General features: G+C 39.4%; 1 protein-coding gene across 6 annotated transcripts in view; it reads left to right on the top strand.

Moving 5' to 3' along the window:
* The first annotated feature begins 8,271 nt into the window (after positions 1–8,271).
* bcl11aa (BCL11 transcription factor A a) overlaps positions 8,272–21,194 on the top strand; it is a 287,894-nt gene continuing 274,971 nt past the window's right edge. For 2 of the 6 annotated variants that reach the window (XM_087991407.1, XM_087991406.1), the window contains exons 1-2: positions 10,784–10,929; positions 13,588–13,920. In XM_087991407.1, the coding sequence (XP_087847533.1) occupies positions 13,689–13,920 (232 nt within the window). In that variant the 5' untranslated portion in view covers positions 10,784–10,929; positions 13,588–13,688. Of the gene's footprint in view, positions 8,563–10,783; positions 10,930–13,587; positions 13,921–21,194 lie in introns of those variants that run through there. The other 4 variants (XM_087991410.1, XM_087991408.1, XM_043696043.2 and 1 more) reach the window with 3 other exon arrangements.

The raw sequence follows: 21,194 nt of genomic DNA, 5'->3' as shown, positions 1-21,194 counted from the left end.
GTGGTATGCTAAAAGCGATGGGTTCATCTTAAATACGGGGAAGTCTTCACATTTACTACTTTTACCACGAAGTAAATCATTGCAACCTGATTTTTGCATCTTGTTGGGAAAAAAATAACTTTTGAAATTATATATATGTAATAATATATACGTAACTATATTGAAGATGAATAGTGTTTGTAATTTCATACATTTACAGTAAAACCCAATTTAGTTTAAATCACTTGTTTCTTCAGGCGAACTTAAAGCGTTTCTTATTATAGTTTCCGAATCCGTTTATTATTGTATCGGTAATTGATGATTATTAACAACTTGGTCCTATAGCTTAAGCGGATAGAGTTTGATTAGGCATGAGCTAATCGAAATTGTAATCGTGAGTTAAAATTTGCCCAACTCCTTCGAACATTTGAAGCATGTGAACCTTTATGATGCTATTAGTGTAGAAATCTTCAATATTTTGTTGTGATCTGATTGTCTTAGCAACAGGCCTCCGGTAGAATGGCGTTTGACCAGGTGTCTAACTCATTGTGGTTGATGTGTGCCTGTGTGACCTAGTTGTGTGATTATGGGTGTACAGTACTGTATTATGGATGTATAGTGCTGCCTTTGCCCTGGTGATGGCGCGCGTTCATTACAAACTGCTGGACAGTGCAGCACCTCTGACAAAGAAATACAAACTTCCCCTTTTCCTCTGCCAATCTGCTCACCGGTGAAAAGCGTGCTTATGCTTTATCTGAGTTGATCTAAAACATAACTTATTCAATCTATCTGCACAAAATTGAAATTGATCTTTATCGTTCGTTGTCTCTTTCTCTCTTTGATCTGCAATATTCCTGATTAGCAATTGAGCACGGAACCCTTTCAAAACTAATCCTATATTGGGTATAATCCTTAAAAACAGGCACTCACAAAGAAAATAAACTATTTTAATAATCAGTAAACTTTTATTTTAAAGTACGTTCAATATTAAATACGTTCAGATACTACTGGGGAATAGAACTAAGTTTAAATCGTATTGATCGAACATATGCGAAAGGATTTGTACATAAATCTTAGTTGTAACAGAAATGTTATCATTTTATCTCTGCTAATATACATAATCGTGTAAATCATTTAAAATACAATGTAGCCGATACAAATATCAATTTACGAGCTTCCATTGGAATCGTAGCGCTGCACAACCACGCTTAAAATAATTCTCTTTTCGAGAAGTTGCTTCGGTTGACTTTTATTTGTCCGTTTCTCTACATTCCAAAGGTGAAGGATTTGGGTTTCAGTTGCGGGATCTTCAGCCAATTCCCATCCGAGACATGTCGAAGAACCGCCAAGCTTCCGAACCAAAATCCCACTTTTCACGCGTGAGATAAATTTGTGGTCCCATGTGTGTGATCACAGCCTCCTCATTTGTCATCATAACAACCGTTTAGTGTAAAATTAACAACAACTTAACTACACCAGTTATAAACAAGATCATGCATTACGATAGATTGATGGACAGTGGGCAGCAATAATCAGCCAAGTATGGTGTGAAGCAAACGATTTAAACAAAAAACAAAAGTAAAATATATCCAGTTTAATTGACTTTTCACATGCCCGGCTCTGAAATATCAGCTAAATATGAGACATGTAAATGCCTGAGCACTAAACAATATGTATGTCCGTTATTTTCTAAATATATTTTATATGTTAATCTTAAATTCATTGTTTTAAACTTGAGCAACATTCACAAAACTGCATTTTGCACAATGCAAGAGTGAGTTGTATAGCTATGTATAACTTATATGTATATACATATATTTAACTCATTACTTACAGCTATTTATAACACAACTTACTATTTACTCACTTTTAGCTTTTGCAGATAATAGCAGTCTACATATTAATAATCTGTTGCAGTGTAATACATTTAAGTAATGTGGAAGAAATGTCTGAAATTTATTTTTTACTAATTACACAAAAGCATTTTCCACTTAAAATGTTTAAAATGTAACATGGTTTATCGTTAGGGAGGGTGGAAGAGAACGTGTAATGTTTTCCTCCGAATTCCTAACAAATCCTGTCAACAAGCACTTTAAAAACGAATTAAAGGAAATGGACAAAACATATAAGATTTATTCAAAGACATTTTTTTTGGTCAAGTAATCCGTTTTGATTACTGCTAATGCTTGCCAACACGCGGATCATAGACCCACCCGTTCCACAGTATGATAATACCCAGTGCGAAATCCTCACATTAATATTCATTGTCAGCCGCCGATTTAAACCTGTGCTGATGATTGAATTGCCAGATTTGACGATTATGTTTAAAAAGATATATCCTGCCGTAGATGGGATTTTAAGTTAGTATTTCTTTGATTTTTAAGCCATGGAATTTCTTTAAAAAGCAATTAACACAGTTAATGCCTTTTATGCAGTTATTGTTTTATAATTTAGCTTTGTGTGAGCATCACCAATGATCTGGTTACATAGATATTAGAAAAACAATAGCGCATTATATACCATCACGACGCAGTTTACGAAAGGTGATTGACTACCAGGTGCGGACAGGTGGGCAACATCCAACACTCCTGACGAATTCAAGTTTTTGTTTAAATTAAATGACTTCGAGAGCTTTGGTGATTTGGAACGATTCCAATGCTTCCTGTAGCGGTTAGCGGGTATATATAATTAGATTCTAACTGTAAATGAAACAGTGCCCTTACTCTTCTCACCCTATCCCCCAAAATATTGTTTGCTATATAGTGTTTCAGGCATTACATCTTGATGTAACAATGGAAAGATGCTCTAACAAATGTCATTTTTTTTGTCGTACAATGGCAGGGTCTATAATTCACTTACTGCGTAGATACAAAAGGCTGGAAACACTTTGTTCCACGTTTTGACCCAGCATTCCAAATAGGAGGAATATGTTTTCAAACAGTAAGGCAATTCGAAGTTAACCTCCTATGTAAAGTGGTAGCTGGCTGTTCAAGAATATGCAGTCAGTGTTATTAACAATGTTTTTTTTGTGTGTGTGGCAGTGCACGACTATAATTCAACTCCAACAACAGACTAACTGAGTACAGTCCCCCTGAAAGGGTCGATGCAGGGCTTGGCAAACGTAACCTCTTGGCTCTATGCGCCGTCCATCTGTCTGTACTTGAGTCCAGACAGATTCAATAGGTCCTTGTATGCTTCTGTCTGGCCGCAAAAAGGTGAAATGGTCTGCATTAAGACTAACTCAACGTTCAAGTGTTTACCATAGTAGTGACCGTTGGATTAAAAACTCAAATGATGTGCAAGAGAGGATTCTCGCGTGATGTATGGGGATTTCAAAATTATAAAAACAAAATAGTTGAGAATTTCTTCTTAAATGAAGAATTCAACACACACCTAGAGCAAGTGTGGGCCAACAAAACATCTGTAAAGTAAATTGTCACGGAGGACACATCAAATAAAAAGATAGGATGTTCCTACTCATTAAAAGTAAAATTGTTTTCAAATTCCCCCAAATGAAGTGGATTAAGAAGGTCAGTTAGATTTGACTTTTTCAAAAAAAAACGAGTAAAGTTGCACAACTTCAGTTTGAGGCAAAATAAATTACTCCAAGGAGGAAATTAAAGCATAAACTTTTTTTTAAAAAGGGTCCAATTAAGTAGAAAGACTTTACGTTGTTTGTAAAGACATTCGTGCTGGAGACTGTACAAGATCAGCTGATGAGCAATAGAAAGAGGTTATGCACAAGTCTCTGCATCTCTACAAAATACATAACAGCGAGAAAATATCTAAATGGCATATGTAGGGCAGAATTGACGTTTGGCTCTAACCCTTTAAAGTTAAGGGAGACAAAATAAATTAGAATACATCTGCATGGTACAACTGGTTGAAAGGTTTCTTTAAGGTAACTGCAGTTTGCAATAGATAAGTTCTAGGTTTTGGGAGTGAGGACAAGAATACCTAAGCTCATAAAAGGCACTTTTTCATGTCATTTGGTGGAAGCCAAAATCCAGTTTTACTAGTTTTTTTTCACACCTGGACGGCAAGGCGGGGGAGGGGGGGGGAACGCAACATAGATCCAGCCACAGACAAAACAATCTTTGTTGTGCTACTACCTCTCGGTTGCCTGTCTCATCTTGAACAAAGGCAATGAATATTATAGCACCAGATCCATATGTATAACATAACACACAGCATGCATGCCACCAATTACGTTTGGATTGTACAGCAGGGGCATTTCAAACGCTACACTTTCTCACTCAATTTTGTATGCCAAGACACAGATCTTTTGTTCGCGATTAGTTTTGGTACAAAGCCTACACGATTTGCACTTCTGAATATAGTGCAAACGTCATCTGAACGCTTTCTGCTCAAGTGCCTCCTAATATGTGGGATGGAATATGGAAGCTTGTAATTGACACTCATTTTTACTGGCAAGCGCTGGCACGTCTTCAAGACTGTACAGACAATACTGAAAACATCGCTAAGTTCGCCTTTATCAATAGATATTGCGACCAACCTGTGCAAGAAAGGTCACTGGAACTGTGGTAATGAGAAAGTATGTGAAGGAAAGTGGTTTAGTCTTGTAAATAGATCCATCTTGTCAATGGTCACACATTAAGCAGTGCAGCCACTTTAATATACTGGAAGTCACATGCCACAACTGTCCACTACCTCCAAATGCTACAGTTTATTCAAATTTATTGTCCCCTTTCTTGTATCAAAACGCGCTTCGAAGTTAAACGTCACGGAGTGATCAATTAGTTATTCAAGCGTTAGTTGTTAGATTGCAAACCAAAAACTCTGACTTTATCTTCCTGACAACTGAATTAAACTTCCGAATTATGCAAGCTGTTGACCACTGACCGCAGAAGCTATGTAGATTATGCGAAACATTTGATTACAATCAGCAACAACAAGGCGCTGATCACCGAGTAAAGGTTGGCGGCGACGCTAGGGGTACTGCTGCAAGACCCGGTCAGAAAACAAAGGTTTAATATAAAAAAAGAGTACATTTGCTGAATGATGTAAGAGACGGGGCTGGGGGTGGGGGGGGGGGGGGGGGGGTGGTGGTGGTGTGGAATGACAAAGCAGCAGAAGGATTTGATTTATTTTGCGAATGGGTCGAGACTGCTAATGTCTGATCATTTACATATTGAAATGCGACCAAGCGGACACTCAATTTTCCTGCCCATGTTTTGCACATGGCTCTCTCGATTTTCAAGCAGCCAGGTTACCTCGCAACGCCCCTTGAGGAGGTCAGGCGGTCGATTCCGCGTTGATCAATTTTGACTGCAAGGCATCAACATTATGAAAAACACCCTGGCACCAGATGGAGCGAGGTCTAGGTAAAGGTCAAGGTTAGCTCAGCCTGCTATTGAATCGGCTGCGTGATAGATCGTTGACTCGCTTTGCTCGGAGGCACCCATAGGGGTTTCTGAGAATAAAAGGAGTCACAAGTGAAACGGTTCGACGCTGCTCTGAATGCTAAAATAATTATTCGGATGCATTAAAAACGAGTAGCCAAATTCTTCCATGAGAAAACACGCACAGATAGGTGCTGAAACATTTTAATAAGCACATCAGTCTGACTTCGAACACCCAACTCGAGGCATTGGGTATATGACATAAAGTTACTGTCACTAAGCTAATCAAAAGATGAAATTAATTCCTTCATTACGGATGTGTCCACAAAGTGATCGTGAAATTCGCAACCGAATGCGTCGAAACTCCCTCCACCACCTCCCCCCAACCCCCTCTCCAGTCTCTTCGAGCCACTCGATCGGGATCTCTGTGCTGGGTCCGAGTTTCACAGGGCGGACATTACACACAAAAGTTACTCATATATATCCGCGCCGGTAGTTTTAATCAGGAAAGAGTGAAGAAGAGGCGCGCGGTGTGGTGAGGCGGCGTGGCGGGGGATGGGGGTGGGGGGTGAGTGGTGGTGTCTGTACATTTTCATTTGTCTGAGACTTGGCAATAATTGGATCAGCGATCTCAGTTCACTAACTACTGGACAAGATGGTAGATAAAGGGGGACCAGGTTAGCAGCCAGCTCCCAGATGCAGATTAGATCAGAAATAATTTTGCATTAGAAGTGGGGGAGGTCTGCTGTAAGGAACTTGGCTCTGGCAGCTCGGCAGCGCTTTGCCCTCGCTCCCTATAAATTAACAGAACCCTTTTCCTGTAGAAAACCGCACATTCGAAAACAAAACAACCTACAGTCATTTGGAATCCTTGCAGATGGGAAATGTACTTTCACCGTTTTAACAGAAGTGCCATCCACCTCGGGTTAAGAGTTATAAAACCATTTTGTTTTACTTCCATTACTTTAAGTAACCTAACTTCCTCGTGTGAGAGGGACGGTACAGCTGCAACCGCAGATCTTATCTGATCGTTGAGTGTTAGAGTAAAAATAGTTAACCCTTCAACCACTTGCTACAGCTGGTGAAAAGAAAAAAATGGCGCAGTTTGTGTTAACATATCGTACCATTGATCATAATGAGTTCAATTTCACTTCTGCTGCCTGAACTATTTTGCTGGCCATATTCACGGCTAGGGCCCTCCAGCTAAAAGCATTTATTCTCCATAAAAAAGCACCATCATATACACAAGGTTACGTCTGGGGAGCATAACACTCATACTTCATGGAAACAATGACTTAAAACGCCTGTGAAATCTTTCATATTCTACAATTCCTGTTGCATCAGTACAGATTTATAGTATAGCACAAGTTTTAAAAACAAGGTACTTTAAACTATCTGTTCCGATAGTTATCTCGCTGAAGTCTTCAGTCATGCACTAGTGAATAGAAATTCTTCCTTATTTACGATTGTCTAATTGCAAAGCATTATGCTACACATTTTTTTCTAGTTTGTTGTGCAGATTTTGTTTTAAATCAACATGGAAGGGCAGATTTAGAAAAAATGCTTTATTTTATATTGATTGACTAGACTTTCAGCCATCACATTTAATCAAACCATCCAAGTATCACCAAGAGCAACAGAATTAACATAAAATCATTTTCCTTTAAAAAAAATCATGTGCTTTGAAATTTTATTATATTTTAAAATAAACGGTCGATGCAGGTGCAAAATCTTCAAAGGTTACTCGAAAACTCATTTTTCTCACCTCGTATAAATGAACAGGACAGTGTATGTGTCTTGAAATGAGAAGCAGCATTGCTATTTTAAACATAATTTGCATTCAACTCCAATACCTGCAACTAAAATACCTTCAAATCCATTGAAAAACGAGAATGAACTGTGTGAAGATCAATTATCAAGCCGTTCTCGGTTTAATATACTGTATAGAAGAGCGACACAAAGGGTAGAAAAATAATAGGATTAACATTTTCACTTCATATTATATATTCACGTTACTTCAAGCAGTTTCACAGTCTTGTGAATTATCCACCAATGAGTAACCGAAAGCATCAAAGATGTGTCTAACAGGTAACGCCAAGGAAATAGATCGTCGAGGACACCTTTTTATTTCACAAAATAAACGTAATATAACGTTATATATATATTTTTAAGCACATACACACAGAAAGAGTCAGCAACCTTCAGGAGCAGTTGCTTTTGTGATAGAAAGTGAAAGAAGGCAGTTGACTTGATTTATGATTTTAATTTAAAATAATATACAAATGTAAATATCTACTCTCTATCCAACAGTCTGGACTCACGTGTACACCATCGAAATTTCAGTAGGCTGCAAATTCTAATACTTATTTGGCTCTTTACACCGTAAAAAAATACTTCGCAAACCTCATTTATTCCCCGTACCACCACGACCACAAATAATTAACTCTATGAATAATGTCAACCTTTCGTTTTTGGACGTGGTTGACAATCATAACGGACACACACAAACAAACGTGGAGTGCATGTGCGTTGCCCTTCCTGATGTCCTGCACGACTTGTACAGAACAAATGTCAGTTCATTTGCCTGGATCTGGCCAGTAAACCCTGTGCCCATGAGTTGCAAGCAGTTTGGGCTGGCACAGAAAGAGAGAGAGAGAGAGTTGGGAGTGGTGTGTGTGTGTTGTGGGGGGGGGGGAGTTGGAGTGGCTTCGAGAGAGAGAGAGGAGGTGGTGGTGTGTGAAGGGGAGGGGGTGGTGGTGGTGAGATGGGGGGGGGGGGGGCGAGGTTGGTAAGCAGATGATGGATTGATTGGAGGCTGCTGGAAGCTGCGCCTATTGGATGGCTGGGGCTGTGAGTGAGTGTGAGTGTGTGTGTGTGAGTGAGTGAGACTCTCTGTGAGCAGTGGGGTTTGTCCAGCCCCGTGTCCCTGGGTATGTATCATTGGCTTGCTCTCTCCTCTCGCCCTGCCCAGCCACCTCCTGACGTTCAAGTTCGCGGGCACGTCACGTACGCACTTGAACTTGGTCGTTTTAAAGCCATGACGGCTATCCCACAATCCATCTCCATCCGCCATCTTTGTATTATTTCTAATTTATTTTATGTCAAGCCATTGATGAAGATATTTTCTCTGGAGTCTCCTTCTTCCCGCTCCCGATGTGACCGAGCATGTCTCGCCGCAAGCAAGGCAACCCTCAGCACTTGAGTAAACGGGAATTTTCACGTGAGTAGCTTTGGAAATTTTTTTGTGCCACTTTTTTTTTGTAAAAAAAACACATATATTTAAAAATCCCCGGTGAAAGTGCAGGGAAGAAGCAGGAAGATCTTCCCCAGCGCCCCTTCTGCCTCTCCGGTGAGGTGCCGGCAGCAGCGGCGCTGGGACTCGAACGGTCAGCGCTTTGGCCGGACTCCTGACAGCAAGTGGCCGGACTGAGAGGGACAGAGCAGCAGCTGCTGGGATCTGAGCCTCCAAGTGTTCCGGCTTCATATTCGCCCAACTCTCTCTCTGTGTGTGTGTGTCCACCTTGCCGTTTCCCCATCGCCCCGCCGTCACCTCAGACGCACGGGGTGGTGGTGGTGTGGTGGGGGGGGGGGGGGAATTTCAAAAAAAAAAGAAATCTGAATAAACTCCTCAGGAGCAGAGGGGCAACTAAACCGTGACAAGAAACTCAACAAGAGTCCAAAAAAAGTGCCGATTCCCTCCCGCCCCCTGGACACTTCATCCTCAGCCCCGGACACTCAGCGCTGGATTTGCAGCTTTGATCGTGCCGCCTCTCAAAGGGCATCAGTCCCCGAGCCCCATCTCTCTCTCTCTCTCCCCACCCCCTAAAATTAAACTTCTCCCCCCCCCCCCCCCCCTTCTCCTGCCCCTCTCTCTCGGAAGCCGAGAAATCGCCTCACTTTATCCTCGCTCGCAACTTTTATTCACCGCGTAACTTCTCCCGCTTTCCCTCCTCTTACAATTTTTTGGAAGATTTTCAAAAAAAAAATCTGGAAGTAGATTGTGATTGGGAAAAATCTCGTGCTCGAATGTTTACAACAAGCGGCTCCGCGTGTGCGGAAAACTCATGGCAAAAAAAATCCCAGCGCCGCCGCTCTCAACATTTTACAGCGTTTCGCAAGTCCTCTCTCTCAGAACTATTGAGTCTGATTAATATTGGGGGGTGGGGGGTGGGGGGGATCTCCGCTCTAAACACTGTCTGTGAGCGGGCAGGGATGGGGCACTCTCGGGTCTGGAGGAGCTGCGGGTGTCAGTCAGTCCGGGCGCGCACACGTGCAATCCGCCAGACCGGCCATAGAGTCTCGGAGCCCGGGGAGGGCGGGAGTGGAGAGGGCAAGAGGGAATCCGGGGAGGGAGATTCCGGAGCGCGGGGGGGAGAAAGGGAGCTTGGAGCGTGCGGGGTGCTTGAGAGATCCTGGAGTCCGGTATGGTGGTGGTGGGAGGCCGGGAGTGGTGTCCTGCTGAGGAGGGTAAAGAGAGATCCCGGAGCCGGATGGAGAGATCCAGGAGCCCGGGGAAGGGGGAGATCCAAGAGATCGGGATAGACAGAGATCCTGGAGCCTTGGTGGGAGGGGCGGGGGCAGAGAAGAGAAACAGATGGAGACAGATCCGGGAGCACAAGAGGAGAAGGGGGAGAGCGGGAGATCTACAGGGGAGCGGGCGGGAGCGATAGCCCAGGGGGAGAGAGAGCGAGCGAGCGAGCTCAGGGACGGAACTGGGGGAAAGAGTCCAGTTCCCGAGATCCTGGACCCGGGCACTGAGATCCTCGGGGGAGAGGGGGGCGGGGGAAGGGAGGGGAATCTGGATCCCGGACTGGGTATCCACACACGTTTAAAAGGAAGTTCATTGCATTTATTCCCCTCCCCCCGCCCCCCAACGTTAAGCATATTGCCCGGGGAGAGGGAGTTTTCTGCTTTGGTTTGTGTGTGAAAATGAGACTTTGTTCCTGTTGGGGGAAAGCCGCAGGTTTCTTGTCAGATTCTCCAGTGTTGCCGTCTTCTCTGAAATTGCGATCGGCCACTTCATGGGGCTTCACATTGAAATCCAACAGAGCGAGCAAACTGGCGAGAAAAAAAAAATCAACCTGGCGAATAAAGTATAGTTAAAATTGTGGGAGTTTCTTTCGCGTTTTAAACCGATTTTTTTTTCTTTCAATGGTTGTGGAAAATGCATTTTTTTGCCGTAAGCCAAGCAGCGGGTGGAAAATAAGGCGATTTCACCTGTCAATAGATAGTGCGGACTTTTGGTTTTCTGAATGTATCTATTTTGCAAAGTCCCAGTTGAATCATGTAATTGTAGAGCGTTAGCTCGGTGTTTTATAGGGAAGATGTGTCAAGGTTGTTTAATGTATGCGTGAGGAGCTGAGGGGAGTGGGGTCGATGCTGCGGGCTTGTGTCGCTAGGAGGCAGAGTAGCATCAAAAAACAAGCCCAGGCTACAACCTGCACAAACTTGAACACCATTTCCCAGCGACTCCTCTCAGGTCTTCCTCCTTATCCCCCCGCCGACCAAAACAAAACTAAACGAAGATTGACCCCCGCCCCAAATATTCTCTGCTTCACTGGCCCTTTTGCCTCCGATATTCTTCCAGGTAAAAAGGACTCTTTTTGATGCTAAGTTTCACCTGCACGAGGGCTCGACGCATCGAGATGCATTGTTGAAGTTTGTTGAGTTCAGGCAATATTCTAAATAAAAACAATCACTTTAAAAACAATAATATCAGCTTTCCCCTTCCCCGTAAAAAAAAGTGTATAGAAAAAGGAATTCATTTTCTTAAATCAATTCAGCTACTGATACAAAAGCAAAGTTTGTGCAATAACAGCAGCTCGTTGTTTGCTTCGACCCACGTGTCTGTGGTGATTGCATTTTTTTAATATTGGGAAATACTTTGAAATAAAACAAGCCGAAGCAATGTGGGTGAGTGGGAGCTTCGGTGATCAAGTGAATGTGTTGGTTTGTCCAAATTCACTGCTCCCGATCTCCAACACTTTCCAATATCTCACTCCGCGCTTTGTATCGTTCGTAACTTTATTGCCATTTGCTAAACTCTTCTCGAACCGACATTTCCTGATAGTTTTGCGAAGTGACAGTTGTGTGGAATTCAAATAAGGCTTCCAATAATTTGCTGCAAGCTCGTCCAAAGGTAGTTACGGCACTAGTATTCAGATAGGGAAATACGTCGCCTTTGGATAGAATTTGACAGCTGAAATTCGAGATTTTACTGTATTATCGTACACACTTTTCCTTCGCGGACTTAGAGCTGAACGGAGCCACGATAAAGCCGCTTGCCTCTAATGTATCTCTGAATTTCTCCCTCATTCCGTTTGAATAATATCGATTTCAAATAACCGAAAGCGGTTCTAAACTTTGTTATCATAAAGAATACATTTGTTCACGAGCTGAAACGGCATAGTTTCCAATTTTAGATTGTAAACAACAACAAACGATTTCTTAACCGTTTCTGAAACTTACGTTAAAGTATCAGATCGGAGTGGTACTGTACCATATCACCTCAGTAGAAGTAGCAATAAAATTACGTCTTCAAATGCTTAAAGCAGTATTCATAACTGTTGAAGCATTATACTTTGCGGCAATAAAACTGTTAATTTAGTGAAAGGATAGCCCACACATTCAATGTAATTCTTTTTTTAAATATGTCCATGTATTCTTAAAGTTCCATATGTCGCTATTTCACATTCATTACAAAAGTATATACTTAGCTAATCACTTGGATTATATGGCTTACTTTACTGTTTTGTGATTTTAAAATTAAAACATTTGCTGTATTTGAGCCTTGTTATCTGTGTGCTGCTTGGGGGTGTATCTATCTTTTTAATGTAAATTCAAATCTATAGATCATTGGAAAATACAGCAGAAGACAATGGCTAATTAGTCTTGGAATCTGAAAATACCACAAGTTTTAAAAAGAAAATAAACTAGTCCCCTTTTACTCACCTTTCTCACATGTCCCTTTATTCACTACATTTAAAAATTAAGTTGCCAAGATCATTCAATCACAGCTACATCTAAACCTTTTTTAAACGTGCCAGTGAAAATCCATTCAGTTGTCTGAATTCTCTAAGTATGTTCCATTGCAAGCAAATGTAAATTTACACATTTTCCTTGATAATATTTTGATGGCATGTACTTAATGTCTTAAATTGTAAAGTTTGTGTCTGAATAATTTGTAACCCTTTTTAGTTTTCCTTTGAATAGTGGATTACTGTGTCAAAATTGTTTGCCAAGTGTAAGAGGATTGGTTTGGGGGGGGAAATGGGGGGAATCTTTGTTGTATTCACACGTGGTCTAATTAGCAATCATGAAAGGGATACCGTAAGGTGGTTAGCATTCTCGATACAAGGAACAAATTTGACTGAAACTGATCGAAATTTCAGTAACTGAAATAGAAAACTTTGATAGCCTGTTATTGTTGAATTAAAATCTATTTATCAGTCTCTGTTATTTCAGGTAATTAAAAGTTATTTGTTTGCTTTCTGTGGTAAAGGTTATGTATGGTGTAAAGGCATGGCAGCTTTTCCAATCATATTAATGTTTATGGCAAAATATTAATGAATTAATACTTTTTTTGTTCAGTCCAGTTTAATGCAGATAAAATAGGTATTTGGGTACTCAACAAGAGCATTTAACAAAAGCAGCGAGAAATGCAATAGCTTCCATCACAAAGCCCTTCCTTGATGTGTAAGGCAATGGAATGTAAAGCCGCCAGCTGTTTGGAACTAAAACTGAAAATAATCAAGCCAGTTTGTCAGTGCCAAACAAACCCCATTATTTCGACAACATTTTAAGAAAAACATCAAAAATAATTGAGGGGGAGAAAAAAGGCTGAATACTGTCCTTGCTGTAATTCCACTGCACTTTACATTTCCCAAAGCAATCAGGTCATTGATAAGGGAGTGTGGTGCAACATTTATTTGGCCTTCTAGGAACACATTCATTTTCACCCCGTTGGTTTTCTCTTCGCGAGTAAATAGCATGAATTTTAAATCAAATAACGCTGTTCTTAAAACTGTGCTTTTGCACATTAATTGCTATGCCTTGATAAATTTCTTTGAAGATCTGTACGGGTCAATGGGTGAATACAGACCCTTCCATAAACACAACTTCTCAGCTCTGTTAGTGCTTCAGGTCCATGGGGAAAGTTGGGAAAAGAAAGGTTGAAGATATTTGATGAGTAGAATCACCTGATGTATGTTTTCTTTTGCCTGTTTTTTGTGTTTCTCTGCTGTAGCTGATTCCCTGGAAGCCATCCTCACAGATGAAGAAGAGGAGCATGGCACCTTGGGAGCTCCTGAGGGTGACCACGATCTCCTTACCTGCGGCCAGTGTCAGATGAATTTCCCACTGGGGGACATTCTAATCTTTATTGAGCACAAAAGGAAGCAATGCAATGGCGGCCTCTGCTTGGACAAAGCTATGGATAAGCCACCGTCACCTTCTCCCAGTGAGCTGAAAAAGGCATCCACACCTGTCGAAGTTGGCATACAAGTCACACCAGATGACGATGATTGCCTATCTACATCTTCCAAAGGAATTTGCCCTAAACAGGAAAGCACAGCAGCAGGTAAAGGAACACAAACCAAATATCAAAATAAAATATTCACCTTTATACAAACAGAAATAAGAAGAGGAAAAAAGAACAAGGCTTGTTGTATCTTTTTTTCTCTTCCATGTTTTTGCTTTAATCAGAGTGCTGCTGCTATTCCAGAGTCTCTATCAGCTGTCAGAGTTTACACTGTAATTAAACACAGCCCCATGGCAAAGTGACATGAGTGACCTTGACTTTAAGTTGCCATTTATACTAGCCAGGCCAGAGTTAAGAGGGCAGTTGCTGAAGCGCACAGACATGCTTATTCGAAAGTTTAAGGGCATGTTGGAAATTTCAAAGGTTGGTTTGACAGGAAAGGCCACTCGATGCACAGAGTCTCCTCAGTGGAATGATAAATGCCTCTCGTATTCTCTCTGTTTTGTGATGTGGCTCTGACAGATGTATCTTGATTTTTTTTCTTTCCAGATTGGTTCCCTTGCTACATTTCACCCTCTTGGACTATTGCTTGAGGTTTCTCTCTGTGTGTTTTTGTCACTGCATGACTGTCACCCTTCTATTCCTCCTTTTCTTTTTTATTTGTGTCTGTAATACTGTTTTTGCATCTCTCTCTCTCCTCCCCTTCTCCATCTTTCTTGCTCATTCTCCTGATGTCAAATTCCAAACTTTATTTGAGTCATTAAAGATTTTTGTTTCTTTTGTGTGATAAAATTTTGTTTCCATTAATTTTGCTTAGCTCCTTTTATGATAGAATATCGGTGGCAAAAATGCCAGTGAGGAGAATAAAACTTTTTTGTTTGTTAGTTTGTACAGAGTACATATGTTGATAATTTAGTTATAATGCTCAATTCCCTGAATTCTGCTTTGTGATGGGATTGAAAATAAAAAAAAAAAGAACTATTCCATTCTTTCAATGAAATTATTTTATTTTATTATCAATTTATACAAAATGTGCATCTTGATTTCTTGGAAAACTCCTGGCTTTTAAAAAACATAAGTCTGTATGCACATTAGTTTCTTGGTTAACTAAGCTGCATACAGCCCAGTTTTGTTATGATAGTTTAAATGGCTTATCAAAGATTCAATATTATCAAATAAAGTTTCAAGATAAAATTTCGGATATTTAGTTAATTACATGCAATTATGCAAGAAGATATGGTTCATATACCTAAATGAGGAAAATGTTATATTTAGATTGAAAAACATTATTCATATTTTCACTTCTTTCAATTGACATTTTTCTTTAATTGTTTAGATAAGTTATGTTTCTACCTTTTTACCATGAAGGTTTAGTGGGTTGCATTATCATTCCAATAAACGCGAAGCTGCTGTAACACTGAGAAGCAGCTTAGGAGATCCATTTAGGGGACAAATAACACAGTGACCATTTATGTGTTGTCTAAGACATGAAGGAAAATGAATATATATAAAAGGCATGATTAATGAATCGGGAGCCTGGCGGAAGGAGCTTCTAGCCTTTAGAGACTAAAAAAGCCACGTTAAATCGCCAAATATGGAATATTGCTTGAGTGATGCAACCTCCTATTTACATATCGAGGAGAGTGGCTCAAAAGACGTACTACACAACCACCCTAAAACAAATGTGATTTAGATTGCTTAGCATGGACTCCGAAAGTCTGGAGGGTGCATAGTAGATTTAAATGTACTGAACAGGCACAGATGTGCTCGTACAACAGGCATTCAAACTTAGTAGTGGGGTGTTTTGATACACATAAGATACTTTATCTGTATGAAAAGCAGAAGACAAACAGTGTTACCCTGAGATATGCATTTTCAGGAGTTAAATGGTGGGAGATTTTCATTCAATTGGTATAAATCATTTATGTTCTCAATGTAAATACTAGAAAATTCCATTTAAAAAATGTGCCCTTTTAATAAGCTATATTTAAAAATGTGACAATCTGTTAACATGTATATGCTAGAGTTTCTTTTCCTGATATTCCTTCAGCTACGTTTATTGAAAAGTCCAAATTGTTTCTCTTGATTAATTTATAATAATTTCAAAACCCATACTCACAAGGTTTTCATTTGCAAAATGTAGAAAGATTGTTAGGATTCTGGCCTAGATGTCAGTGTCAAGTTTGTCCTGTTGTGAAATTGTAAAGAAAGGTGTACATCGCAGTACAAACATGAGCTTTTCATGACTTTAAACAGATTGACCATTACACATTTTATTTACTGCCCATTTTGATAGTGTTGTGCTTTTAAATGTGTACACATCAATATTCTGCAATGACATAACAAATAAACATTGTGCTTCTTTTATTGAACTTACTTAACGATAGATTGTGGTTTACTTTGATAAATCAAGTTAGATGAGAGTTCTAGTGTATTTTCAGCTTTCTAAATATTAGAAGTAATCTGATTTTCTAATGTGGTACATTGTTTGTTAACCAGGGTAATCAGCCTCTGTTTTAGAATACCATCCTAGCCAGGGGCGTACGCACTCCATTCCTTTGTTGTAATTAGCTAAATGATGCAATATAAAAATATGTCAATTTATTTTATGTATTATTCAGTTTTAAAAAGTTGTCAAAATTGCATTATGTAGCAGAGAATGATTTACATTCTGAATTTTTGAATTCCAACTGGCAGGGCTTTGTGAAATAAAGGCATTTAGTGCCTAGTCGGCCATTTCCTGGCACCACGCCATCTCCTTCCCAAAAGCTCAAAGCACTGGGCATCTTAAGTATTCTGCTTTATGCTCTTTATTGGTTTCATATTGAACACTGGTTCAGCAGTGCTGACCAGGCCCAATGGCTTCCTTTCATTTTATCATTTTTTTTTCTCCTGTTATTGATTTGGCACTAGTGTTTTGACATGTTTCTTATTCAGTGTCTCAGAGACACCTTGGCACTGGAAAGAGCAAGGTGCAGGGTGGATGAGGTCAACCCAGATCCCAGCAGGGTTTTAGTGTTCTTCATTTGCCTTTACAATCAGAGCTCAATTATCAAGCATGAGTGTGGCCCTCAGGTGTGAGCTCAGATGGGATCATGTAAATGTCCTGTGAGATGTGATGCTGTAATATTAATGTTATTCATGAGTGCACTGTAATATTGTTCTGTGCTGGAACTGGCAGCTCCGTGTACGGTATCTTTTGGGAAATGGGCACAGCCCTTTTTTTTTCAAAAAAAAAGGAAAAAAGAATTCTTCTGAAATGTTTAATAATCACATGATGAATATTGACTAACAGTAAATAAAATATCATTTTTAGCATATTGCCAATTTTTGTCCTTCCAAATTGCAAGTTGGTAGCAGTGTTAATCATGCTGTCCATGTGTGTTTGAGCAGTAAGATCTTTTTCGGCAGAAGATACCTGAATTGAAAGTACATTTGAAAATAATCATTCTGATCATTATTCTATATATCTTGTATATATATTTTCTTAAGCTAAGCAACTGTCATGTGTATTGGCTGGAAAACATGATGCCAATTAGCTGGGGCTCATTCAGCGTGACGTTAACACATTCTGTAAGACTCTTAACGCACATTTAACTGGGAAGTTGTGCCATTTTTATGACAGTTTAATGTAGTATCCAAATAAGTCGATGAATCGTTTCAATAATGAGGAGAATATTATTTGATCATCCAAGTAAACAGCTCCTGCAGGCTTACTCTGTATGTGGAGGAGGGGAGACAATACAAGAGAAGCTGATTTTCTCATTCCGTATTATAAAACAGCTCTCAAAATTACTTAAATCCTGATGCTAAATGCTAATTGAAATAGCTGATTCTTTTTGTGTATATTTGATCATTATGTGGTCCAGTATGGAAAGCCATAATTATTGGGTAACCTGAGAACTTAATTGTTTAGAATTAGCAGTGGGAAAGATAAAGAAATCAACTCTCTTCAATGAAAGGTTAATCTATGAGAAGGTCTTATCCTTATGAAATTGCCTTGTTTTTACTATTAACGTATAAGAGTGGTAGATAGTTTGGAACAATGCATGCTCACAAATGTCTTGTTGTCGTAACTCCTTGGTTTTGTTTTGAAATGCTCAAAAACGATTGCTGTTATTTTGCCAGAGTAGTGATTGTCATTCCCTTCTCATTTCCATAGCCCCTGTGTTTATGGGTGTGGTGATTGTGGAGTTCCAACATGGATTCCTTGTGGGAGAAAAAAGCACCAGTGGGCAACAGTCATCGGGTGTAGATATTTGTATGTTCACAAATTACGTGTTGAACAATTGTGAAAAGTTTGCAGTTTTATTTCCTTTGAAATTGTAGTACCTCTTCACCTTATTGCATGCCTCCTCTTTAGCGCAGCATGTGATCTTTCTTACTATTCTTAGAAAATTAAGGGATGTGTATTGAGAAGTGCCAGGCACTGAAGTGTGAGGTGAAGATGGACATCATGCTTTGCACACCTAATGCAAATGGAAATTTAGAATAATGTATTTGTGATTCATTCATTTTGTTGGAGAGCTACTGTGATCTAATGCCCAATGGTTGGAGTCTGATTGTTCTCCTATCTGTACTGCAATCTTATGTGGTTGTTACTGCAGCTTTCCAATAAGCTAATTGCCACACATACTGTATGTGTCGGACTCATTGTAGACATTTTGTCAGGATTCTGAATGAAAGTTAGAATCTGTGGAAGTCAGTGTAATTGTTTTTTTTATTGTTCCTGTGCTTTGGTTTGATGATCCTTGTTTGCAGAAAGCTCAGACTACCAGTCCTAATATTTTTACATGAAAAAAACTAAAAGAAATGGCTTAGAATAACCTGTGCTTTCTGGATGAATCTTGCTGATAATTTAGCAAAGCTCATTTGAATTTTAAGCACTTCTTTAATCTTCAAAGGCTAAATTGCTTTATGAATATGCATGGTGTGGGCAGACTTTAGTTCATTACCTAGTTGTAAATTCTAATGACCATTAGGTCCTCGCTGTAATTGCCAATTGTTTTGCATTTTTGATTGGCCTATTAACATGTGCATTCGGCACGCATCAGGCTAGCTTGTCAGGATGCTGCAGAAAAAAAGGTGAAAATTGTTTGTATCGCCAAGATTTGACTATTTAGAAAAATTGATGATGTACTATAGCAGTGCTGTTTTTTTCCCTCTTTCCTTAAGATTGAAAGTTCACCAAGAGATTCGACATATTTAATTTACATGATGACTTTGCACTCCTTTATTAATGTAATTTGCATATGAAGCTGTTGTTAATCACTTTTGATCATGTTTTCTGCATTAGCACAGAAGCTGCCTCTGTGGCTCTTTTCCCAAAGATGCTGTAGTCAAAAAGCTGCAAGCCGCCCGCTTTCTTCCACTTCAGCTATACTGAAAGCACGCTTCAAAGTTGTTAATATTCAGTGGAGAAACAGTATCCAGAACACAAATAAATTATTAAGTGCATGAACTTTTTAGACAGTAAGATGAACTGATGGAGTCCATCTGTGAGTTCCAGGTTTTTTTTCCTGTGTGTGCAGCCCTATCTGACTTCATAGCCTATGGTCCCAATCCAAGTGCATGCATAATTGATTCCAAACGTGCTATCATTTTCTTGATGTAATTGCTTTAGTAAGATATGATGAAATATATTAGATGATTTACATTTTTCTTTTTTTTAACAAAAAGAATGAAAACTGGAAGGAACATGTGGATGATATGAAAGGTCCAGTGATGTTAAAATATTAACATGGTGCTCCATGTCATATTACTTGTTCCACCTTTGTGTGTCTGCAAAGCAAATAGAATAGTGTGGCTTTGACATTTTTCCCTCTTTGTGCTTCAAAATAGTTAAAATGCCACAAAATTAAATTCCATCATTCTTACAACTTGAAGAAAATGCAGTTTGAAGGGAGGAAAATCACAAGCTCCCCATCCCCTCACTGATCACGAATAATGTAGTGACATGTTTTAATGTGTAGGAGATTCATATATAATTGTTTAAGCTATTGAATATTGCTGCACTGCATAGCAGTAAAAAAGGAGCTAAGTGTATCATATTGCCTGAGTTTGTTGGAGACAATCCAGCTCTGAAAAGTTGTAAGATTTCATCAAATGTAGTTCAAAAAAATAATCTTTTGGTGTTGTTCTATTACTGCAGTTTGAGATTTAAAGAATGCTATGTTTATAAATAAGCTTTGCATCAAAGGAGGTAAAGGAGCTGTAGTTAAGGGACTGTAGGTTCTGTAAAGGATAATGTAGTTCTGTACTAAGGATTTCGGATGTCAAAAGGCTTCATTCCAAATAGTGGAAATTCTGTTCAAATTAATACCAGTGTCAAATCTGTGGCTCTTGTCTGGATTGAACAGTAATTGTTCAGAGTGCAAGCATTGAAAATAACTTCTTTCTGACCAGCTTCCCGTGCAGTATAATGTATTAATTTGGAAATACTGTCTCTTGTCAGAATTGGTTATCTGCTTTTGTTAAATCTAATATATTGTTCTGGTTGTTATTAAACTGTTTTTAATTGTTATTTCTACTCTTGTGGTTGCTATTTCTTATTTTAAGGGAAACTGGCTTGTGCTGAGTAAACTGAGTGTTGTTCATTCCTGTGTATTGCTGAAATGTGACTTCTCTTACAAGAAATTTGGACTGAATAAAATCCAGCAAATGAACTTGTATGTTTATAAACAATATAGTAGTTGTGAGTTGCATGGCTACTCCTTAAGGATTGGATTTGATATCTGCTGGTTAATTTTTAGTCTTGATGAGTCCACTTTACATGCTGGTAGTACAAACAGCATAAGGCTGGGAGAGTCGATGGGTGTCGCTGCTCAAGGACTGCTTGTATAACGACATCGGTTTGAATCGGTCTTTAATAAATCAGCTTATTGACAGCTTGAGTCCGACCTGTTCGGCTATATGCTCCCTATGGTAATTTCCCTAGTTCAGATCAATATGAATTGGTTTCCCTGTGCAGACGTGAATGGATTCAGCTCACTGCATGAGCTGTTAATGAACCAATCTGTGCACATGAGCACAGAATATGGTTTATCTAAAATAACCACCCCAGAGTAGATTTATTAAAGATCAATCTGAACCTGATGCGGTCCTAAACGTGCACAGATACAAGTGATCAAGAGGAGAATGAAGTAGTTTAAAGTCTCTAATGTAGACAGAGACAAGCAGAATTAGGGGCGTGTGATACTAGAAAAGGAGTGAAGGGTTTTAAGAACACAGAAGAGATAGAATGCCAAAAGTTTAGTCTGGCAAGGTAAGCATCAGTAGGTGAAATGCTTTCCAAACTTGCGCTGTTTTTCATAAATTAAAACAAGAAGTAAGTGAGCTCATCCTAAATTCAACAATTAGATTTTCCTCTATTA

This window comes from Chiloscyllium plagiosum, unplaced genomic scaffold, assembly GCF_037043375.1.
Source record: "Chiloscyllium plagiosum isolate Xiang-an unplaced genomic scaffold, Cpla_swu_hap1 HiC_scaffold_10, whole genome shotgun sequence".
Lineage (NCBI taxonomy): Eukaryota > Metazoa > Chordata > Chondrichthyes > Orectolobiformes > Hemiscylliidae > Chiloscyllium > Chiloscyllium plagiosum.
This window is presented reverse-complemented; position numbering and strand designations above follow the sequence as displayed.